The sequence below is a fragment of the Athene noctua genome, chromosome 29 (assembly GCF_965140245.1).
Source record: "Athene noctua chromosome 29, bAthNoc1.hap1.1, whole genome shotgun sequence".
Lineage (NCBI taxonomy): Eukaryota > Metazoa > Chordata > Aves > Strigiformes > Strigidae > Athene > Athene noctua.
This window is the reverse complement of record NC_134065.1, coordinates 1,430,104-1,453,445: the sequence shown is the minus strand read 5'-3', so window position 1 is coordinate 1,453,445 and position 23,342 is coordinate 1,430,104. Positions and strand designations below refer to the sequence as shown.

At 41.3% G+C, this 23,342-nt stretch overlaps 1 protein-coding gene across 2 annotated transcripts in view; it reads right to left on the bottom strand.

The window, feature by feature from the left end:
* The window catches only part of ASH1L (ASH1 like histone lysine methyltransferase), a 63,891-nt gene that overhangs the window by 35,180 nt on the left and 5,369 nt on the right, over positions 1-23,342 (bottom strand). Inside the window, exons 2-4 of one of the 2 annotated variants that reach the window (XM_074929287.1) lie at positions 20,084-20,606; positions 7,204-11,953; positions 1,062-1,163 (exon numbers count right to left, since the gene is read on the bottom strand). In XM_074929287.1, the coding sequence (XP_074785388.1) occupies positions 1,062-1,163; positions 7,204-11,953; positions 20,084-20,506 (5,275 nt within the window). In that variant the 5' untranslated portion in view covers positions 20,507-20,606. The remainder of the gene's footprint in view (positions 1-1,061; positions 1,164-7,203; positions 11,954-20,083; positions 20,607-23,342) is intronic. The other variant, XM_074929288.1, reaches the window with a different exon arrangement.

Sequence of the window (23,342 nt, the reverse complement as noted above, 5' to 3'; positions counted from 1 at the left end):
CTACAGCTGGGCTTCTTACAAAACTGGTCAACATTACAGATTTTTTCGTGCCAATTACAGGTAAGCTCACATCACATTTTCCTCAGGGTCTGTTTTTACTACATGGCTGACAACTTGCCAGTAATATACAGGAAATGAAAATTTTCAGATCTTCCCTCTGACAATTTGGTCAACGGATTCAACAGTTTTGCAGGTGTGAAAATGTGACAGAGCGCAAAACACATGCATTCACAGACAGTGTGACTGCACAACTCTGAAAAAGAAAGCTCAAAACACATCAGGAATACCCCTCCCTTCCTCATGAAGTGAACAAAGATGGGTTTCTTCAAGCAGCCACCTGCACGGTACGTTACCCCATGGCTGAGAAAGCCAGCTCCCTCAGTGTTCTGTTGGTGTACATTTGCTCAACTTCGTGAAAACTTTGTGTAGAGACCTGGTCCTCATTTGACAGAACTGGTGAGAATGCTGCCAGATTTCCCATGCCTTTCAGTACCTCTCTCCTACTATTACTTTTGACCGGCCTAGGGTCATTCACAACTGTATCATCAGTGGTGACACGGATGAGCTGCTGCTCATCCTCCACCACCTTAGCAGAATCCTCACACGCTATGGAGAAAACAGAGCAGCACACCCTGTCTTGACGCTAAGAGTTATCTACCCAGGGGCACAAAACTATCTGCCTTCAGAACAGCACAGAAGTCAAGCTCTTCCCTGTGGAGGAATTAATCTGTTCATCTAACACATAGATCAACTGTAGTGTCACACATCTTGCTAGCATTAAAGCACTGAGTTTCATGAAGACTGATTTAACCTGATGAGGAACCAACCTCCATTCTGCCATCCCTTTGCAGCTGCTTCTATAAGCACCAGTTCAGGTTCCCTATTCTCCAACCCCATTTGCAGCACTTATATCCTAAAATCTAAAGTGGAAAACCATGGTATCTCTGTGAACACACTGTTGCTGTTAAAGTTCTCACAGCAGTGCTGTCTCAGTTGTCTGTAGCAGCACAGGTCTGAGTATAGCAGTGGTCCCGAAAACAAGGCCACCAAATATCACTTGCCTGTAGAAGATGTGCTCTCAGATGTTGACCTCTTTCTGGAAGGGCTGCAATTTGTGCTCTCTGACTGCCTCTGGGAAGGTTTGTCCTGTGTTGGCAAAGTGCCTGAAAAGCACATCAGGGAAGAGAAAAGCACACAAAAAAAAATCATTTCAGTCTGGTAGTGCCAATACAACACACTGTAGATACTAAATATTCAGACTAAGGTTACTCTTGTTATCTTTAGGAACACTTGCTTGCTATGATGCACACAGGTGGAGAAGGACAGAAATGGACCCTCACGAAGGAATTTCTCACAGGCTAATGGCACAGGCAGGACAGTAAACAAGCCATGAGGAAATGCCACTTAATACCATCAGGGTATTAGCTTTTATGTAAAAAAAGAAAGCAACCCCCCTACACTCCTGCTTTCAAATGAACACCCTAGCTTCATTCCTTGATTTGCACAGAACAGTTGAGTTTGGAAAGGACCTCTGCAGATTACTGAGACCAACTACCCTGCTCAAGCCAGGGTCAACTAGAGCAGGCTGCTCAGGGTCACCACGTTCATTTGGATTTTCATCTCCAACGATGGAGACTCCACACCCCAGAGTTCCACCACCCTTACAGTAAGACACCTTTTCTTCTTATGTAGGAACAGAATTTCCTGTGCTTCAGTGTGTGCCCATCGCCTCCCGTCCTGTCACTGGGCACCGCTGAGAACACCGTGGCTCCTTCTTCTTTACTCCCTCCCGTCAGGTACATCTCCTTTACACATGCTCTTCTCCAGGCTGAACAATCCCAGCTCTCCCAGCCCTTCTGTATGACAGATGCTCTAATTCCTTAGTCATCTTTGTGGCTTTTCACTGGACTCACTGCAGCATGTCCACGTCCTTCCCGTACTGGGGAGCCCGAACTGGACGCAGCACTCCAGATGTGTCTCACCAGGGCTGAGTAGAGAGGAATAATCATCACCCTTGACCTGCTGGTAATGCTCTTCGTAATGCAGCCCAAGATGCTGTTCCTCCCGAGTTTCCAGCCCATTCCACCAGCCAGTGAAGGTCCCTCTGAACAGCAGCACAATCATCTGGTGTATCCACCACTCCTCTCAGCCGTATCATCCGCAAACTTGCTAAGGGCACACTCTGTCCCATCCTCCAGGTCATCAGTGAAGATGGCCCGTATGGACCCCTGGGGTACACTGCCAGGCACTGGCCTCCAGCTGGGCTTCCTGGTGCTGATGACAACCCTCTGTGCCTGGCAGGTCAGCCCATCTTCAATTCACCTCACTTTGTAAAAGCATTTTTCTTCTCTCCTCATGCAGAACTGCTTCATGTAAGACACTATTAACTGCAGAAAGCTGAAAAGCTAGAAAAAAAATACTTAAAAAAAAATATTACTTTGGATTTGCCTCTTCTACGTTACCTTTTCCTTTTTAAGATCCTGTCACCAAAAAAAAAAATATTTCTGCTTTGATCAGCCACGGCAAATATGTATGACCTCCAGGGTCTAAACAAATGAGAGATGATTATCTACACACAAACCAGTATAGTGCATTAGCAGATTTTAGGCACCTGCAAGACATGTTTCACTATGTGTTTTGGATGCACAGGACTTGCTACTATTTGCTAAATCATTAGATATTGGTTTATCACTGCAAGATGTCATCAGGCAGTGGCAATCACAATTACCATGACTTAAGTTAAAAACAATTTTTAAAAAGCTATAGAAATCTCCTGACTATCAAAAGGTTAAGGGACAAAAAAAGTAATGACATATTTGCTGATAACATGAAGAAAGACTTATTTCTGTTTTCTTTCTGATATATAGACATTTTCTTACTGAAACTTGTTTTAATTGCTAGAACTTAAACTTTTAGAGAATCTCAATTACTCTTGAAAGCAAAGGTTGTGGGATTTGGTAAAATTTCACAGAAAAATCTGCATGCTCCAATTATGAAAATGCTGATATATTAAAAACTCAGATACTAGTATAAAAACCTAGGTAGGCAAAATTGCACATGAGCGTGCAATGAGAATAATGCACAACACAAAAATATCTAGAAGATAGAAATCTAGAATGCATGCTTAAAAATAGATTTTCATTCTTTCCCTTCCAAATATTGTTTGTGGTAAATTAGCTGAGTGCTGCATGTTCAGTTCTGATCTCTTCCCTTACTACCAGACTCCAAGGAAACAAGAGTGGGCTGCTGAAGTTATGCTCTAAATCAAGGCCACAAATTAACATCCATGCAAACGACCGTTTGCTTCAATGCCTGAATAGAGATCCTACAGCGTAAGATGATGGGAGAATCCTAGAATGCACCAAACTGATTTACCAGAAATCTCTAGGAAAATCTCCACTGAGATCCTGTCTTGCCTCAAAGTTTGGATTTTTTTTTTTTTTAAACACGGGGGTTATTAGCTCATGGTGCAAGATCTGTCTGACTGATAGAGGACATAATAACACTTTTCTAAATATTCCAACTTCTCAAAGAGGCAGAGGAATAGTTTTCTTTTTCATTAATTCTTCTCAACAAGGGCACCATCACCAGGCTGCCAGACATTGTCCCAGGTTGCAAATCATATTCCTGGTGAAGATTTCTGATTTTCCTGCATGGCATCCTGCTGTAGAGATGGTGCTGGCGAGCTCTTAAAGAGGGTTTCTGCACTGCCTGTCCCTCCAGCCCCAGGCAGAAGGAAGCTGCAGTGGAGCCGAGCAGGCAGACCACACACAGTTGCTTAATATTAGAAAGAGCAGTCAACTGGGGTTTTTTATTCCAGAACAAATTTTTTTACTAAGGAAGTACAAGAGGTACTGATTTAATAAAGTGTAGATTAAATACCCTGGGACCTCAGAGAAAAAAAAAAAAAAAAAATTCTAAGAGGAATAGGTTATAATAGGAAGGAAAAAAAAAAGAGGAATTTGGAGGACGGCTTGGATGGCAAAGGGCCTGATGTCCGTACCCCGGAGGTGCTCCTCCTCCTTTCACACCCCAGTGCCGGTTCCTCTCACCGCACCTGCCCACCGGGAGGTTTCCAGCCCGCGCTCCGGGGGCTCCTCTGCGGCACCTGTATGACCCCCCCCCCCAAATGCCCCCGCGCCCGCGGCCGGACGCGGCGGCTCCCGCGCAGAGGCAGCAGCGCGGCGCGGCCGGTAGGGGGCGCCGCTGCCCGCGGCACAGCGCGGGGCCGCCCGCCCGGTTGGCGGCCCCGGGAGCGGAGCCCCCGGCGACGAGAGGCCCCGGGCCGGCGGCGCTGGGCCGGGCCGGGCTGCCCGGCGCGGGTGCGCGGAGCCCCCGCCCGCTCGTGTTTGAGCGCGGGTTTTCCTCTCCCGGCCCCACGCAAGGCCCACGCACCTCCTCAGCTGCGACTGCACGCCCCAAACCCGTCCTTTAGTTTTAGATGAAGGCAGCAAAGACTTTTTCAGGCCCCACTGAATGGCTGGTTTTGTTTTCCTTTCCCTTTCCTTCCAGGAATTGTGAGCAGCACGCCCAGACCAGTTTACGATAAGCTATCAGTTGTCTGAAATAACTGGGGGTGTGAAGCTGCTGAGGTTTACTAAAGACTGCTGTGAACTTCAGATGAACAGGTAACAGCACCCTACAAAAATCTCAAGGACAAAATGTTAGACCTTCGCGACCTTCGTCGGCCTAACTGTGCGTACGCACTGTCTGTATTGAACAAGCCCACAAGCACGTGAACTCCATCTAAACTCCATCTCCTGTGAAATACTGACCCTCACTAGAGTCCTCTTTGCCAAAATATGCATATTTCTAATAAAATGTGGACACAGGCAATCTCTGAAAACCCCTACCATCAGCTAATATCATAGAAAGAATCTGTCGGTTAATTCAACCAGGCAAGGCTTATGTTCAAAAGCCTCTGGAAAAGCAGCGTGTTTTCCATATGGGATACTCTGCAATGAAGGATCATGAATATACGGATCATACAGAACAATTTTAGAAGGCATTGCCCGATGCTGGTCTCTGAGTACTTCTTTTAACTGCTCTGATTCAGTGTTCTCTCCATCATGCACCTAAATTGTGTCTGGTTCAACAAACAGACAATCTTTGATGCCCCACAGATTTTTTCCCCACCTGTGCTCTTTTCTGAAGTGCACAAAACCATCTTAAGTCTTCTACAGGGATAGTTTCAGAATCACAACTCAGCACTGCAGCTAAAAACAAAACCCAACACGCAACTTGACGCTGCCCTTCAAAAAAAAAAACCAAACTCAAAACCCAACCAACCAGCTGTTTTATTGGGGCTTTTTCCTCGACGCAGTTTTAAGTTTTCTGATACACTGCCCGCACGTGATGTGGGGCATGAGGAGCTCCTTGTGAATGAAGATGAATTGTGAGCTGAAAAAGCCAGTCTCACAATAAACCCAGCTGGTATCCATTGTGGGAAATACACTTACTGGAAGTGATACACAGCATCTGAGGAACCAGTCAAATGTACTGTAAGAGCGAGAGTGATTCAGAGCCTTCACCAGCAGGTTTCAGCTTAAAACATCTCTGCTTTTTCCCTTAATTAGGTTGTTCCTCATAAAAACGCAAGCCAGATCATTCACTGTAATGGAAATCCTCAGGAAATTCCCAGAGCTACCACAACCAATTCCTCACTCCTCAGAGACAAATTTAACCCTTGTGGTGACCCAGCACTTTGAATTTTTCTTTCCATTGCTGCAGGAGAAGCAATCTCATGGTTTTATTGCTTTTTTCTGACTCCCCCCTGCCCCAAGTAGTTTTAGTAATATGAAACAGTATGAAGCAATATGAACTTGTAAAAGAATCCAGCCACTTTCAACTGCCCTTAAAATAAAGAAGTAAAACATAAACCCCCCAAATGCCAAAATAAAACTAAAAAAGTCCTCCTAGAAAAAAACGTACATAGTCAGAGCAGGGAGGTGGCAGAGTCATTAGGATGGGACTATCACAAGAAAAGGAGGAAGATGAGAGAAAGGAACGTGAGGAGCTATTATTCAACACCGGTAGCTGGTTGTTTGCTTGGCTCTTGGTCTGTGAAATATTAGTCAAGTCATTTTGGACTCATGATTTAAATCTCAAGGGAGAGCGTAGGCAAGCATTGGAGGGAGGGAGGAGAAGCTATCTGACTTCCTTTACACATCAGAAGTAAGCAAGTAAGAGCACAAGCCCCACTTTTGTCTTTTGCAGGTCATCTTTGTTACGTGGTCTCACTAACGTGTCTATGGCAATTAAGACAGAAGTGGATAAAATGTGAAAATTATTCCCACAAACATCTGTAGTAATACAGTACAGTATGAAGTGACACTTAAGCCAGTAGGGAAAGTGATGTATAACACAGCTTCCTCAAGTCCTAGATTTCACATTAGATTTTTTTGTCTTAGTATCATGCAAACGACAAAGCTCCCAGTTTCACAATGGAGATCTTTTCCTTAAACAGCAACCCTCTGACAGCGTCAGAGCAATTTTCTGTATATACAGCCTCAGCTAGTTCTGTTTCAGTTTTGCTTGAGGCTATGTAAGATGAGGTTCCCAGCGATGAATAAAGCAGTCATTACAAGGTTTGGTTTTAGGCATTCCCAGCATCATTTAGCAACTGCTCTGAGGTACTGCTAGAGGCCTCGAGTCAGGGATCGAAAGCTATACTGTAGTAGAGATTATCAAAATAACTAAAATGAATTTACAAAAGAAAAAGGAAACATTTTCTTAAATGCAAATGTTATTCGTAACAGTAGTACCAATAGCTAGTCTAAACCAAATCAACCAAACTTCCAAACAAATAGAAACTTTACAGCCTTTATCAAAAACTGTGAGAAATCTTAATTCCTTTCTCCACAAAGTTAAAATTGTAAGGAAAAAGAAAAGACCTTTTCATGAGAAAGCATCCTTAGCATATATACTGCTGTAACAAAGCAAGAAAAATCTGGTGGGAAGAGGTACTTACACAATCCCATAAGCAGCTCTGGAGGAGACACTACCTGAGTCTGGCCCAAAAGCACGGAGCAGTGCTTTAACGGAACAGAGACACTCCAGAGCAAAAGCAAGAGTGCTGAAATTCAACACAGAACGATTCCTACAAAGCCAAAGCTGTACTTGCCCTCCCTTCCTAGCGCACATTTGGTACAGCATAAACCAGCAAGACTCGTAGGAAAGTACACACAATTAAAGCTCCCTTACCTGACAGTGGCTGTAGCGCCTTTTCAATAGAAGGCAACGGTTCCTTTCTGAGAGGTCGATTTAGCGAGGTGTCTTGTGCACTGAAGAGTCCAGGGCTGTCAGTTAATTTTTTACGTCCATTGGTGCTGGTAGAGTTTGCGACTCTGCAGCTGCCTATTGCACTTGTGAAGAGATTTGTGTGTTCATCGTTGCTGGCTGGCTCAGAGCTCGGAGTAAACCCCCCTAGGGACAGACCTGGGGAATTTTCTGAACAGTCTATTTGTAGCGGTGTCTGCAATCCCAGTGCTAACGAATTAGACTCCGAAGGCTCTCTCCTGACCCACTGTTCATCTCTGCTCAGCAAACCCTTTGAAGGTGACAGGTGTGGACAAGACATGTGACATCTGTGTTTCTCTTTATGTTTGTACCTCTCACCAACAGCCTCTTTCCCAAACCTGTAGCGCTTCAAGGACTCCAGGACCGTTCTAGAAGAGCTATTAGCTGCTATAGTGTCCATGGAAACCTGGGGTTGTTCGGAAGAACGATGTTCTCTGTGTTTATGGCGATGTCTATGCTTATGTTCCAGCATCCAGCCATAAGCCATTTCAGGGGGTACACTGGGGTACGTGCTCATTGACAAGAGTGGAGTCCTACTTGTCGTGAGGAAAGCCTCCTGGCGTAAAAGTTTATGCTTCTTCTTGTGGTATTTGGTGGGATTGAGAAGCAAATGGCCTGTATGCATGTAGGAAGGTGGTGGCAGGGGGGTAGTAAAAGAAGGAGAAGGTGGAGGAGGATAAAGAGTTGGAGGGTACCTTCCATAATAACCTAAGCCTATGGGAGCAGCTGCAAGGGGAGAAGGGGAATAAGGCATGCCGTAAGAGGGATAGAACCCGGTACTGGAGAGAGGAAAGCTGAGACTATGCATAAAAGGCATTTCTGCCATAGCCTCCCGCATTTTTGGAGGCCTGCCTCTCTTTTTCTTTAAATCGGGTTTTCTAATGTAGTGCAAAGGATCTAAAGGAAAAGTAGGGTGGGTATAGAAACTATTGAAATTTATCCTAAAAATGGTAGGCAGTAAATCTCGGGGTATAAAATGGTGACTTCTGTGGGTTATTCTAATTTCACTTAATCGACTTATTAATTCTTCTAATTCGGCGAGGAAATCTGGATCCTGCCTACCTCGAAGTTGAGGATACTTCTTTTTCCTTTTTCGCTTCTGTCTCTTCATTTTGTCGTAACTAAGGTAATCGTGACTGCGGCGCTTGCATTTGTGTTTATGCTTTTCTTTTAGATTACTTAAAACAGTGGAAGTTTCGGGTGGAATAAGGGAAACGTGATCAAATGAATGCCTTTTCTTCTTTTGCCCACAAAACTTCTCCGCTCGATCTGAAGTACTGTTGTTATCTGTTCCTATTCCACTATCGCTGGGGATCGTCTCATCGCTGTGAGACTCACTCACTGGGGAAGGAGTGGCTTCTTTCAGTGATGTCAGCTCACTCAAGTGAGAAGGAGAGTTTGGCAACAACGTAGGTGGAGACAATCTCCTCCTTCCCTTAGCAGCTTTTTTCATCGCAAGTGTCTGAACAACACTTCCTTGTCTGGAGTGGATGTGTAAATACGGCACCGAGCTGGGCTCAATAAATCCGGCATCGCTGCTGACAGGGCTCTGTCCCCCACTCACTGCAGAAGACTGGGAGCAAACTGGAGATGGAAGAATCTCTGAATTACTGGCTGTTGAAGGCAGCAAATGGGGAAGTACTTGTCCTAGTGACGTACCGGGAGCTTGTTGAGCAGACTTCTCAAGAACTGTCAAACTGGCAGAACTGCTAGTTAAAATGCCATTCAGGACAGCTTTAGGTTTCCTTCCTCTCCTTTTTCCTATGTAAATTGTTCCTTTCTTGCTGACGTTTATTTGCTGGCCTAATTTTGAACCAAATGTGGCAGCAAGAGTTGACACTGTGTTGTGGAGTTTAGATTGCACTTTCCCTTTGTTATTTGGTTCCACTGTACTAGACAGAATCTGATTCAAAAGTTTCTTTCGCTTCAGAGTTTTCATTTTATTTATTTTTCGAATAATTGTTTTCATTAACTGGCCATTATTTCTCTTGGCAACTTTTCTGTCTGAGTCTACTTCCAAATCAGTCATGCTACAAATATTAGGTTTCTGGACTTCTTCTGGCCCTCGGAGCTGGTCTTTTCTCTCAAAAAAATCCCCACTTCGGTGTTGATCACTTTCAGACCCTATCTTGCTCGAGTTATCTGTTCCAACAAAAGGTGCCACAGAAAGAATAGGTGGCTTCATTTTAATTGATGACCTGATCTGTCTTTTAGGCCTCCCTCTCTTTTTAGGAAAAGGTTGTCCTGATAAGCTCTGTTTTAGGGAGGGAATTTCTACTTCAGGCTGCAAAATTGGAGGTTCTTGCTCTTCTTTTGACTGCACTGAAAAGACTTTTGATGCTGGGATCTTTAGAGTTCTTTTGGGGGGACCTTCAAGCTCTGGCATCTCCTTCGATTTAGGTCTTCCTCTTTTGGGTTTATACATGTCAGGTAAGAAATCATCTGACATACACAAACTAGAGGGTTGTTTGTGAGCACTGTAGAACTTTTGAGTCTGTTTGTCAGTCTCGGCTAACAGTGCAAGAGACTGTCCGCTAGCTTCGTTCAGTTTTGGCAACTGATGTTTGACAAATTCATGCTCCACAAATGAAGACGATCCTATATTTTTCAAGAATTTGGCCTGCTCCAAATTACTGCTTGACAGTGCACTGTATGAAATGTTTTTAAAAAGCTCTGACCTTTCTAGTTCTAGACCCTTTGGAGGTCGACATGTGTTTCTGGACACCACTTTAGTCCATCGTGGTTTCCTTCCTTTTCTTTTCTTTAAAGGTTTTGATTGCTGAGTAGGGCTCAGATTTTTTGCTCCTTGGCAGGATTTATCCGATGCAGCTATTGCACCGATCTTTAAGAACTGCTTGCTACTAAACAAGCTCGTAAAACTAACTACTGAAGGGGTGACAGTAGCATGAAGGCTTGTTTCAGCTGCCAAAATGGGCTTTTTCCCTGTAGAAGGACTACTTCTTGAAGTTTCTACGTAAGTAGCTTTTGAATCAGTTAAATCTTTATCAGCACCTTTAAAATCGGTGCTCAGAGTATGGTTCAATGTTCTGTTTATATTCAGAAGTGTACTGTCAGAAGAAAACTGAGTTTTGCCAATCTGATCTGAAATACCTTCTAATATATCTGCTGTGGAACTTAAATGCAATGAGTTAGATGCTAACTGTGACGACGTTGTCGAGAGGCTCCTGTTTAAGGTGGTAACAGACACTGTGGGTGAAGGTGATGGGAGGTTTCCCTCTCCTACTGCACTGAACGGGGACTTTGCTGTCGATACGTCTGAAGCACCTCCTGTTCTGAAGTCTGGGGAAGTGCAATATACTGGAGGTTGTTTTTCATGCTTAGATGTTTCATAAATCCCTTTCTCACTGGTTGAGTAAGCATCCTGTGGAACGCAGATTCCTTCATTAAACATCTCTTTGCCTACGTCAGCAATTTCTTTCCGAATTGAAAATTTTTCCAAGATACTTTCTTTATTCTGTCTCATAATATGCTTCTCAAATGTTTTGATAGTAGTATTTTCCTTCAGTAAATCTGTAGTTTCATGGCTTTCAAGGCTACTGAGGTTTGAATTGCAAGGAAGCTTAAAGGGCTCCGAGGCAGGCATAAGAGAGTCTGCTTTCAGAGTTCCGGAGTCCTTGTTAACCAAACCAACTGGACCGTTGATTCCTGTTGGCTTCTTTCCAGAGTCCTTGCTAACCAATCCCACCGGACTGCTAACTCCTGGCATCTTCCTCCCAGAATCCTTGTTAACTGGTCCAATTGGGCTGCCGATCCCTGGGGTCTTCCTTCCAGAGTCTTTGTTGCTCAGAACTGTTGTGTTGCCAGTCCCTAGCATCTTTCTCCCAGAATCCTTGTTAACCAATCCTGTCGGACTACTTATTCCCAGCAACTTCTTCCCAGCATCCTTGTTAATCAATCCTGCTGGAGTGCCAATCCCTACTGGCTTCTTGACAGACTCCTTATTAGTCAATCCAGTTGGAGTGCTGATACCCGGAAGCTTCCTCCCAACATCTTTGCTGATTAATCCAACTGCAGAGCTGGTCACTGGCTGTTTCCTTCCAGAGTCCCTGTTAACTAACCCAGTCGGAGTGCTGATCCCTGGTGGCCTCTTTCCAGAGTCCTTGTTAACCAATCCAATTAATGGGCCAATCCCTTGTGGCTTCTTCCCAGAGTCTTTGTTAACCAATATGGCTGCACTACCAATCCCTAATGGCTTCTTCCCTGAGTCCTTGTTAACCAATCCAACAGCAATACCAGATCCCGGCAATTTCTTTACCAAATCTTTATTAACTAACCCACTTGCAGTTATGGTTCCTGGTAGCTTCTTTCCAGAGTCTTTAACCAAACCAGATGTAGTTCCACTTCCGGGCTTCTTCTGCTTCGTTTTGGAAGACTTTGAAGGAGGACAAGTTGCAATAAGCTGAGCCAATTTTTCTGTTACAGTTGTTGCTCCGTTAATTTGTGTTCTATCCTTTAAGTCAGAATTATGGCTACTGATAAGAGTCGGAGGAGATGACTTTATATAATCTGTCATTTCAGAGTGCAATGGGGAAACTTTCTTAGATAAAGGATTTGTTTCTACTTGTATACCTTCTTCCACATGTAATTCAACTGTTGCAACTTCTCCAGCTTTCTTGTACGACTTTGAAGGGTCCTAGAAGTTAATAAAAAAATAATTTTTTTTAGGAACAGAGCACAAAGACACTCTCTGAGTAACACAGTACCTTTCTACATTGAGATGATTAATACCTGGTTTTGATAATAGAGTAACTATATAAACACACACTTCATGATCCTATTAATTTTGAAGCAGATATATTTTGGTGGACATGTTAAGGCTTTTCTAAGGTTAAGGAAACTCAAACTTGCTCCCAGTCCTCAAATGTAAACCACTGAATCTGTTCCCCAATTATAAACATTCTCCAAAAATACTGTTGATGTTTATTAAAAAACCTATTAACGATAATGTGCCGGGCTATTTATTTACAGTGTGATAGCATCTGCAGATCTTACATGCTACTGAGAAGCAGCTGAGCACTGCACTGCATGGGCAGGCGTGTAAACCTGTGTTGTCCCATGATACCCTCAACCACTGCAGTAACAGATTCTCCTCAACAGCAGACTGCTGACAGTAGTAAAATAAGTCAAATTATTCTGTTGTTTGTATGGGGTGGGGGAGACTTCACACACAACACACACGGAGTAAACGAAACTTGCAAAATTATTTTCAGTTCTGACCTAACCAAATTTGAAATTTATTTTGTAAAGGTTAAAAAAAAAAAAAGGAATACCTCAACAAAACCTATTAAGAACATCTTAATAAATTAATCTTTTCTTTTGGAAGGGCATTCTTCTTTACATACAGTGCTCAACATATCTCTGGAATGCATGGGATATGTTCACTCCAAGCAGGGGCTAAGAATCGAAGACTCTGATCCCTTATGAGATAATTAGATTCCAGAAGGTTTTAATTTGTGTATATATCTCAAACATTAAAGAGTGAAAGGCATCAATGCCACACCTATTCATCCCTCTGCAATAAAAATTAATAAGACAATTGCATGGTACTTACTGTACTTTATTACAGTCAGCATTAGATTCATCGTGTTTTACAGAACTGTTACTACGGTTGGCCAATAGCTAATTAAGCCGAAGAAAGATATAGCCTGGATTCTTTTGAAAGTGTTTGGTAAACAGCAAACTTTGTTGCTGATCATGAATGAAGTATTTGTTCAGTAAGCTACACCAGCATGACTTAGACTGAATCCAGCTTGCAGTCTTGTGTTTGGCAGTTTCCTAGAGATGGGAAGCAGTTGCTTGGGTAATGTGCTGCCCGAGCTGTCGGAGCCTCTGCAGGGCACAAACAGGCACTCCAAACCCCACGCTGCTGCCTTTCTGCAGGGATGGAGCAAGAGGGGTGTTTCTTTCTACCCACATACAGGCCTGGCACTTACGTGGAAACTACTGAGTCAGCAGGACACACAACACAAATCCAACCACTCCTGCTGACACTCCTGGACATACCTGGGGGTGGACTGTGAGTGCCAGAGATATTAACTAAATAGTAGTAAAATACTCTTTCTGATCAACCTGAATGACAACGTGCATAGAGGAACATCCTCTTTTCTGTGGTCTTAAATTTTGAAAAGAACTTTGGAACAAAATTTTAATCTTCTTTGTTCAGTGGATTTGAAAAATTCATCTACATATTGACTTGGGAATTCAACTCTAAATTCCCGTATTTGTTGAGCCACCTGTGTGTATGCTCTCTTCCTTCTTTTCTGTTTCTCCTGTGCAGTCTGCTACCCTACCAGACAGCTTTGGTTGTATTCTCATACTCTTATCATTTCTGGGTATCAAATGCCTCTTGTCAGGCTCCACTTTCTCCTCTGATTCCAAACAAAGAGCTTGGAAGTTTTATTAGATATTTAAATAAATAAAAACATAAATAAGAAAACCCTTCCAAACACTAGCTTTGATCTAAATAAGATGCCAGGATTTTGCAAACATGACTTTAGCATCAAACAAGGATTCTTTGAGAGCTGAAGGTATTTGCCCTGGAAAGTTTTTTTCATCTAGGGTGAGTGAATTTTCCAAGCACACTGAAAATTATTTCAAAGAACATGAAAAACAAAACAAGAAATGTTTACTGAGATGACAGAGAAGTAGTCAAAAAAGTCTGTAATTTTTTTCAGCACTTTTAAAACCAAAATTTTATATGGGAAATAATTTTCATTTTTTTCCATAAAGCCACTAAATAATCAGTATGATTAACATAAACATTTTTTTGCAGAGGTAGTGGTGTGGGGTTTTTAAGGAAAAGATTTCATCTGATAACAGTTAATAGAGACATCTTGATCAAAGTATCTAACCTTCTTCAGAGAAGGTTGCACTAATCTGACTGCTGCAGTAGCTGCCAAAACGTTAAAAAAAACCAACACAGAGCACTAAGTTCCTGCTTGCAATTTGGTATTTTAAAAACTTCAAATTTTCTGTTAAGGTGAACAGGAGCTATTGCTATCACTAAGGAGTATGACATAGGAAGAGTAAGGCCATTGCAAACTGATGATAAAAATTCAAAGCAGTGCACAAACATGAACTTCAGGAATAAGAAGGGCATTTTCTGTATGGAAGGCGACAAGGGAAGAAAAGAATTTGAATACACTGCTCATGTACTGAGGAAACCAAGTACATCTGTCAGGTTAAGCGAGCATCAGTACAACTCTACCAGCACCAGCCATAGCATAATTAGTGGCACACACCAACTGCAAGTATTTTTAAGTTGTCTAAAACCTAGTGAAAACATCACGCCGTATGTCTCAGATTAGCCCAATCACTGCTCAGTTCTTTACCAGGTCCACAGTGAAACCCTTGATGTCCCAGAAGTTAAATTCCCCTAGCTGTTATGATCACTGTCCTACCAGCCCAAATGTGTTTCCAGAAAGTAAACAAGATCTCCCAAAACCGGTGATATGTCACAGACCAAAGTTCTCCTCTTGAGGGGGGGTGGCCAGGAGCAGGGGTTGGGGTTGGATGTCTCCAAACCTGCTGCAGTAGTAGAACAAAATCCACCAGTCGTATCTGTTACTGGGTTTAAAGCTGTGGTGTAAAATAGACCGTGGTCTATGGAGAATAGTTTGGCACTAAGCCCAGCTTTTCTGTGGCAGCTGCAATCTTATGTAAATTATGCTGGAGTGTCACATTTCAGGAACTTCCCCCCAACTTCGCCACCCTCATACTCACAAAACATACAGCCGAGAGGCGGGGAGCAGCCATGATATGTCCTACTGCACTGGAGACAAAAAAGGTGCCACACTTTCCGGAAATAACTTCTATTGCACAAACAATCACTCCATTAGATGGGAAGGAGAGATCTGAAGTCCAAACCAAGTTACAGAGTACTTGCTTTCGTACAGCACTTCGAAGCTTCAACAGCTGGCGTGGCTGTGTTCACACGCAGCTCTCCAAATGTCTATCTGGTCTGTTTTCATTTTGCTCCTGCTGCTGGAGCCTGGCCTTACACCCAGTGCATTCAGCAGTTCAATTTTCTCTTGTGGTTCCAGGGAGTAGAGAGCCCTACCTCACTGTTTGACTTGGACAAATGCACAGTTTTAGATCAGAGAAAGCGCAAAGTCAGATTTTCATGAAGATAGAAATCACTCACAGAAAGAAAAAGAAAACCTCTTAACATCTCCTAGGTGTTTCATCCATCTAACTCACCTAATACTTCTGCAAACAAGCACATACTTCAGGCTACTTCACTGAAGCCTCTATGCTGCAATGAAAGTTGACAATGCCACATAAAAGTCTAAAATAGTTTTTCTTGGATGACATGCATTTTCAGTCAAGAATTCTAGACCTATTCTACATTACTCTGGTTTTCAGACGGTAAGCTGTTAAAAAGGTATAGATTACATTGCACTAAAAAACAGTTTGTGCTTTAAAAATAAAAAACATTTATTCCTGTGCCACCTTTAGCTATAACTGTCTGGCTTAAAACTTTATTCAGCAAAAGAATCACCCCAAGCAATTACATAAAGCATGTTAAGTTTCCATAAAATTGGAATTATTGTTAATTTTGCACTGAGCTGAATTTAAAATTTTAAATCTCCTATGTAGGCATACAGTTCTAGACTTGTACCATCTTAATTTGAGGAATAAAAATTCCAGGTTAATTTGATGTAAACTATTAACAGGTTATAATCAGTCATTCCAGAATCATCACAGGCACCAACAGCAAAAAATTGGCTTTACTTCTTAAAAAAGCATTCATTGTTAACTACAACATGATCTCGGGTTTTATTATTACTAGATCATTATTTACTGCTATTAATATTGGTACTTATTTGCAAAAAGCGTAGGAGTAGATAATCTTTAACAAGAACAGGGATATCTCCTATAAGTCTGCTGTAAAATTCACACTCCTGACACTACAAACAAATTAGGAAATGCAAGATAGTCTCAGCTTCTACAAGCTGAAAGTGTTGGAAGAAAACTGCTTCTTAAAGAAAATTTTGTTTGTTAATTCTCTTGAGAACTACCAGCAAGCAATAGGGATTTTTATATGTACATATATGCACACACACACACACACCAAGATTTACTCATTATTATTTTAGCTGTTGTACTTCATGACAATGCACAGGCGATAATTCAAATGAGCATTCTGAAGAATCACAGAAATTGTTTATGTAGTTGTGGTTATCAATATATTCTATACAAGTTTCCCAAATAAAAATGAGTGAAAGTGTGTTTGCTCTTTATTTTTCACCACCAAAACTTTTTTCTAAAAGCAAGTTTTAGCTAACTACCAGGAAAAAAATTACTCTGTGTTATCAGTCTAAGACAAAAATTTACATCCCAGATCCTACAAAAAATATTCTTGAGCTACTTGAAAACACAACACTTTAGCATTGTTACTTTTTAGCTTGAAAAAATTTCAGTTAGTGGCTGTGATTTCATCAGCAAACCTTCCTGTAGAGCTTCCCTACATAACCAAGGGCAATAGAAAGAACTACAGAGTACTGCACTCAGCAGTTTTACAAAGGAATAAGGAGATGGAGCAAAAGGGCATGTTCCAACTTGCTTCACTGTTTCACCATGACTTTTTTAGAATTACAGGAGGCTGTTACTATTACCTCGTGCCTTTCTATTTTCTAAAACTTTAGTAATGCAACTTTGCTATGTCATTTGCTACATTTACCTTGCAAGCACAGGTAAACCATTCACAACACCTCTTGAGCCAAAATTAACAGAAGCAACATTTCTGTCTAAGGCTCAGGTTTCCAGGCTTAGCAAAGGTACACTGGCAATACAGCAATGTCTGTCTGTCACAAGACTCTTCTGAAAGAAATAAATCCAAGTTTCATATGCAGTGTCAAAACCCAAACTGACTACTGCATTATCATTATAGTAACTTCTAATTTTGTTTCTCTTAATACCTGGGAATCTCAGCCACTTCTGGGTCTCTCTGTTCTATGATTTTCTCTTCAGAAGACTCTTAACTTTTTTTGTCTACACATTTCTGGAGGACAAATTGTAAATACACAAGTTACCCCCTCATGTAGCTACCCACTCATCTTTCAGAATGGAGATAAACCCTCTAATCACATAACTGAAGGGACTGCCCGAGTTCTAAGAGTCCTTTCAGCACTAAGCTTGAGAAAGAAGCCTAACTGTGATAGACTGGAGTGCAAAATATTTTCCTACTATTTTAATTTTTACATGATATTCCCCAATTTCCACTACTTCTCTTTGTGTCTTCGTGGTTAACTGGATATACTGTAAGTGCTAAATTGTCATTCAAATTCTTTATTCCTCCTTTAAGTAAGAGAGCTCAGTATTGCTCCACTCAAAGTATTGCCACACCTTGCTCCTAACTGATCATCTATTTGGGTTTTTTTCCCCTCTTCCCCAGCAAAAGGAAAGATTAAGGGGTCACTTTCATTTTCTGAAGTGTAATTTGCAGGGCTAAAACTTGCTTTATTTCATTGCACTCAGAAGAAAAATCCTTCAGATATTATACTCAAAGCATGCAATGTAAAGTTTTAAACCACGTTTACCATTTGTTTCCAGAAAGACACTCCTTAGTCACACTTGACAGAAATCAGTAGGATGCTGTAAAGTGTAATTTCTAAAATTCCTAAGTATGAGAATGGCAGTAGGGAACATACAGAGTTAAACAACTTGAAAAGCATTTCCGTATAATTTGAGAGAGAGAGTAGAGTATCTGAAGTGAATTATCATTAGTTCAGGGATTTGAAACTATTTTAAGTAATGCAAATTTAATGCAACAGATCTGAGAGTCTCTACGTTACATTTAGGCTGTTCACCAGACAAGGAGCAGGAGTAACTCCGCTTAGAACAGCTGGAGTGGTATGGTATCAATGGTATCATATAAGTAATATTTAATAGTATCAGTAGGATTTGTTCAGCAACTTTGTAATTTCCATTTGAGAAGAATCCATGCTGTCACCATGTGAGTTTAGAGATTAATTATTCCCCCTGGTAAAAATTCCCAGGGCATGATCTCTTGATGCAATGGGAAAGTTTCCATGCTTAATGGCTCGCTTTGCTAGTAAGAGATTTTCAGTTGCAAGTACCATCTCAATTTGGACATTAAGAGAGAACAATGACTAGATAGTCCAGATTGGCCCAATACTTAACTTGTCACAATATAGTCTTGTTAAAGAAAAAAAAAGAAAAGAAAAAAGAAAAAAAGAAAGTCATCGGTATAATGACAATATGTGATCTACTCTTTCAATTTTTTTCAGGATGAAGTTAGAGAAATCATTAGAAATAAAAATCTTGTTCTGAAATGGAAGAATGTAAAATAAAGGCCATAGCCAAAGTTTTACATTACATAATGTACCACCTGAGAATTTGTTTGACAGGCTGACTAAAAATGCCCTTCTGTTTGTAACAGAGAAAAAAAAAAAAAAACGCAGATGCATGGTCGAGTCTGGAAAAAGTAATTTAGTCATTACACGTAACATAGAGCACACTTGTTCTTTCAGAGCATAATTTCTCTTTGAACATCCTCTTCCTCAAGGAAAACTTAAATCTGGGTATGCCAGAGGAAAGAGAAAGGTTTGAGTATGTCAGACAGACATCATCTCAGTACAAGATACAGGAATTTTCCTTCCCTTTGGGTAGGCTCTACGTTACGAGATGTGCCAGGACAGATTTATGCAGGTAGCCTTACGAATAGCACACAGGCTAGAGAAATGAAAAACCTTCAGCCTTGGGAACCTCTGAAACAGGAGCCCCAAGAACAGACAACCCATGTGAAGGAAGGGTTCTTATCTTCCAGGGACTCGCTGCATTCCCTTTGCTGAATCACCTGGCGTTGCAAAATCGAACAAGGCTACATAAGGAACACACAAGGAAGCTGGAAGAGATAATTATGCACTCCTAAAGAAACAAAGACAGATGCAAGAAAAACGGGAGTGCAGGGAAAAACTTCAGCTTCAAATCAGTAGGCATGTACTAAAAGGAGACATAGTGTGGAGGGTATATTTTAACATTTTCTTAGTTATCAAAACTTGTATGTGTATTGGAAAAGAGAGCATGCTGCAACAAAACACTTCTAAAATTTAGCACTGTGCAACCACACTTACAATTGTTGCCATTTACCCTGTTTTCCCTATCTGTTCTTGCTGCTCTTACTTGTTACATCCTGCAGTTTCATAAAAACAAGACATCCTCAAGGCAGGGCTATCTCCTTACATTTGGAAAATACCTGGCACATCTCTCAAGCCACTGCATTTATATGCAGTTTATCACTGCATATCATTTCTAACATATCTGGGAAAGTATTTTTTACTTTTCAGACATTGCTTGATATGTTCATCGCAGAGTGACAGTTAAGACACAGAGCAAAACCAATGGTTCTAACAGGTAAGAAAAAAACGTAAATCCAAAAACTAGAGACAAGCACAGCAAATACACAACCCCATTTAGAGAGAAGACCCCCCCACTTTGTTCTGTATAAAAGGCTAAAAATTACACCGCTACTTCTCAGAGATGGACCTACGATGTTCACTTCAAGCTAACATGGGAATTATCTTTCAGTACTGTTAAAAAAACCAAAGTTGGCAAGCTGCGAAAGAGCGAAAGCATTTTTTCCTGTTGATGGAAGTGAAAACAAATAATTTCCAACTTCAGAATCTTCAGTATCAGAGGTTACATGGAGAAAAAAATCTCGTGCAGAGATGCCAGAAACTTTTAAATACAGTTTAAATTCACTATGACTTGCAAAACACTACATAAACACACTACTCACTTGTTTTGAAGGACAGTGCTCGTTCTTCTCATCTGTCATCTTCCCACTCTTTGGTGCCCTTCTTGGTTGCTTGATGCTGGTTTTTATAGCAGGCCGGCACACATAATTCTCAAGGTTCTTGGGAGGCTTTTTCGTTCGCTTTGCTTGAAGACCAATCTTCAGTTTCAAGTTTCCCTCTGAGAAGTTTGTTTCTTTCACTGAAAACTGTTGCTGTGCATCAGTCAGAGCCTCATTCTTCCCATTCTCGGTACTGTTCCCCTCCCGATTCTTCTTCTTACTGTCGTCTTCTTCCTTGGTGCAACTTTCTAGCTCTATTTCTCCTTTTCCCACCAACGTGCCAATGTTTACTACAGAGGGGCTTTTCCCAGAAAACCCTTCAGAATCAGAACCCAAGCCTAACATAGCAGTATTCCGAGGGTCCATCACAGGCGGAATATATGCCTTCGGGTAATTTTAGGGAAGATTTACAGAGATCTGTTCCACAGAAGATCTGTTCTACTACTGGCAGCCAGCATCTTTTACTCTGTAGAAAGAAAAAAAAAAAAAAAAAGACAGAAGTAAATTTTATTTTCTAGCAGAAATTAAATTAATATTAAAAACAATTAGAAAGCAATCATACTTCAGACAAGCACAATTATGCAGCTGATGTTTTGAAACACCAACCCTTCCTGTAACCTACTACAAAAATACAATATCTGCAAAAGTACTTTTAAGTGATAAGTGAAAAAATCAAAAGTATGTGAATATTTTAATGTAATTTCCAATTCATCCACAGGACGCTTCAAATGATGGTTAAGACTTTTAACATTGATCATCAAAATATTTTTTTTTTAATTTAAAATCAGAGCCCACCTACTCCTAGCACTGCCACTCTTAGGCTGGACTCACTGAACAAGTTGCATCTAAGGAACGATGTAGCTAATGAAACCTATCATAAAGCATCCAAAACCCAGAGACAACCCGAGTTTAATCATCTGAGCCACTAGAAAAGTTGAGCCTAACCCAAGTACACACTGGTTTACAAACATGCCACATATTCTGCTTATTACTTAAGGACTTCCCACAATTCAGGAAGAAGGATGGGAGAACAGAAAAACCCACCAAATACATTCACACACTCATTTGTACTTCCTGGAGCACAGGAACAGAAAAGTCCACACTTCTATCGTCAGGTACACTGTTACGTATATGTAATTAATATATTTATCATAAAATATTAAAGGGAACTTTTTCATCTTAACTAAAGCAAAAGTTGATTTGAATCAACTTGCTAATGCAAGGGTGGGTTTCAGATCCCTGGCTGACTCGTGCAGCGCCAGCACTGCCTCCCGTGCTGGCACACAGACTGCCAGAGCCGCAAGCTGCTGTTCCCCCCACTGCCAAAGACCAAAATCTGTGTGCCCCATTATATTTTTATCCGGGCAAACCAGAATCATCACAAAAACAATCTGCAGAAGATGCAGATACGGCGTATTTGATAACTACCAAAGAGGACAAATCGCAGTTACAAAGGAGAAGCTAAACATACGCATTTCAGCATGGTCAGATACTTATAGTATGATGTAAGAGAAAGGACACAGCAATGTTTACAGAACTGGGGAGCTGAAAATCAGCAACCCTCAAAAGGACTCCTGCCTAGTATGAACAGGAACTCCTGGTGAAACGAGACAGCCACAAAGACATACACAATCCTTGTCCAAAACGGGACTTTTTGAGAGTGCTACAGCAACCTGTTGTCCGTACGCCTGTCTACCCCATGGATATGGCACACCAAACCCCTCCAGATCAAACCCTACTCAGCCTTAACAACAGCTTGGGAGAGAAGTTCCAGGAGCCAGACCAGAACAATCCAGGTGGACATATTTGTTTTAGGAGCATTCTAAGCAGAAAGTGTTTCGTCAGCATTTAAATATTTTAATCATTTTTGAAAATGAAATATGCCGTAAACAGGTCTGAAAAAAGTATCAACGTACTGAAAAGAGCATCACAGGAAGTAAAGCAGCATGATCTTCTGTTCTCCTATGCAATTATTAAGCCTGAATTGTAAGGAATTGTAAGGAATGCTATGAAAAGATTTCAACGGTTTCAATGAACTTCAAAATGAGTTTCAATAAGGTTTCAACAAGCTCAAGCAATTATCTATGACATTTGGCCTCCTGGCAGGTCAGCACATGCACACTTGAACCCATCCGCACGTGGCAGGTCCCAAAGCCATATGCTCTTGTCCAGACAATAATTAGGAAAACGGCAGTGAGGAGGTGGAATTTTGAGGTGGCTCAGTAAACACAAGCACTGTATTAAAAGAGGGAAGGATAAAGACTGTGAAAGGCGATACTGGGAGAGGACTAAAGCAACTGCAGTTGGACACAGGTTGGAAGACAGATGCCAGGATTAGCTGGGACAGAAGAAATGCTGCTGAGAACACAAAATGCAAATCGTTAGAAAGCTAAGCTTCATTGGCTACGTTCTCAGAGAAAACAAACTTATTCCCACATGTTCTGTGCACATTATTGAAAGGGATTTCTCTCTGCAGCTATGACTTTTCAACTAAGAACATCCTGAAAAATCAAAAACGCTATTATTACTCGTAAGACCAGAGGTAATTAGATAAAATCTCAACTTTACAACTAGAAAAAAATGGGTAGAGCAGTGTGACACGGGAGTTAGGAATCAAGCCAGTTCCTAGTTGAAGGCCCAGTATTCCATCCATCAGGCTACACATGTCACCGAAAACAGGCTTTTTCATAGATGATGCCAACACACAAAGGAAAACTGCCCAGCAGTAAAATAATTCTAAGCTAATGCATGAATTTTTATTATTCAAATTCAAGGAAAGGAGAGAATTCTGCAGGCCATCATGCAACTCTCAAATCTCTATCCACACAAATGTTTCCTTCTCTTTAGTGACTACGGTCCAAACCAGCTACATCATTTCAGTCATTTTCTTACAAATAAAATTAATTATTAAGCTTAAAATCTGAAACCAAAATAAATTGAAACAGCACCATTTAGACTGCTGTATCTGGCTCCATGTTTACCTAATTGCAAGACTTTAAGTAACTACACTCATACACTGACCTTAGAAACACTTAGAACTTAGAAAGATCAAGACAAAGCGCACGCTGGGGATTAAAGGAGACCTGTGTTAAAATCTTATTCTGTGATAACACAGAATCAGTAATTATCCTAAAAAAAAGTCACAAAATTGATGGCTCTCATAAACACATAGCAGGTCAGTTTGTTTATCCATTAATTCCTC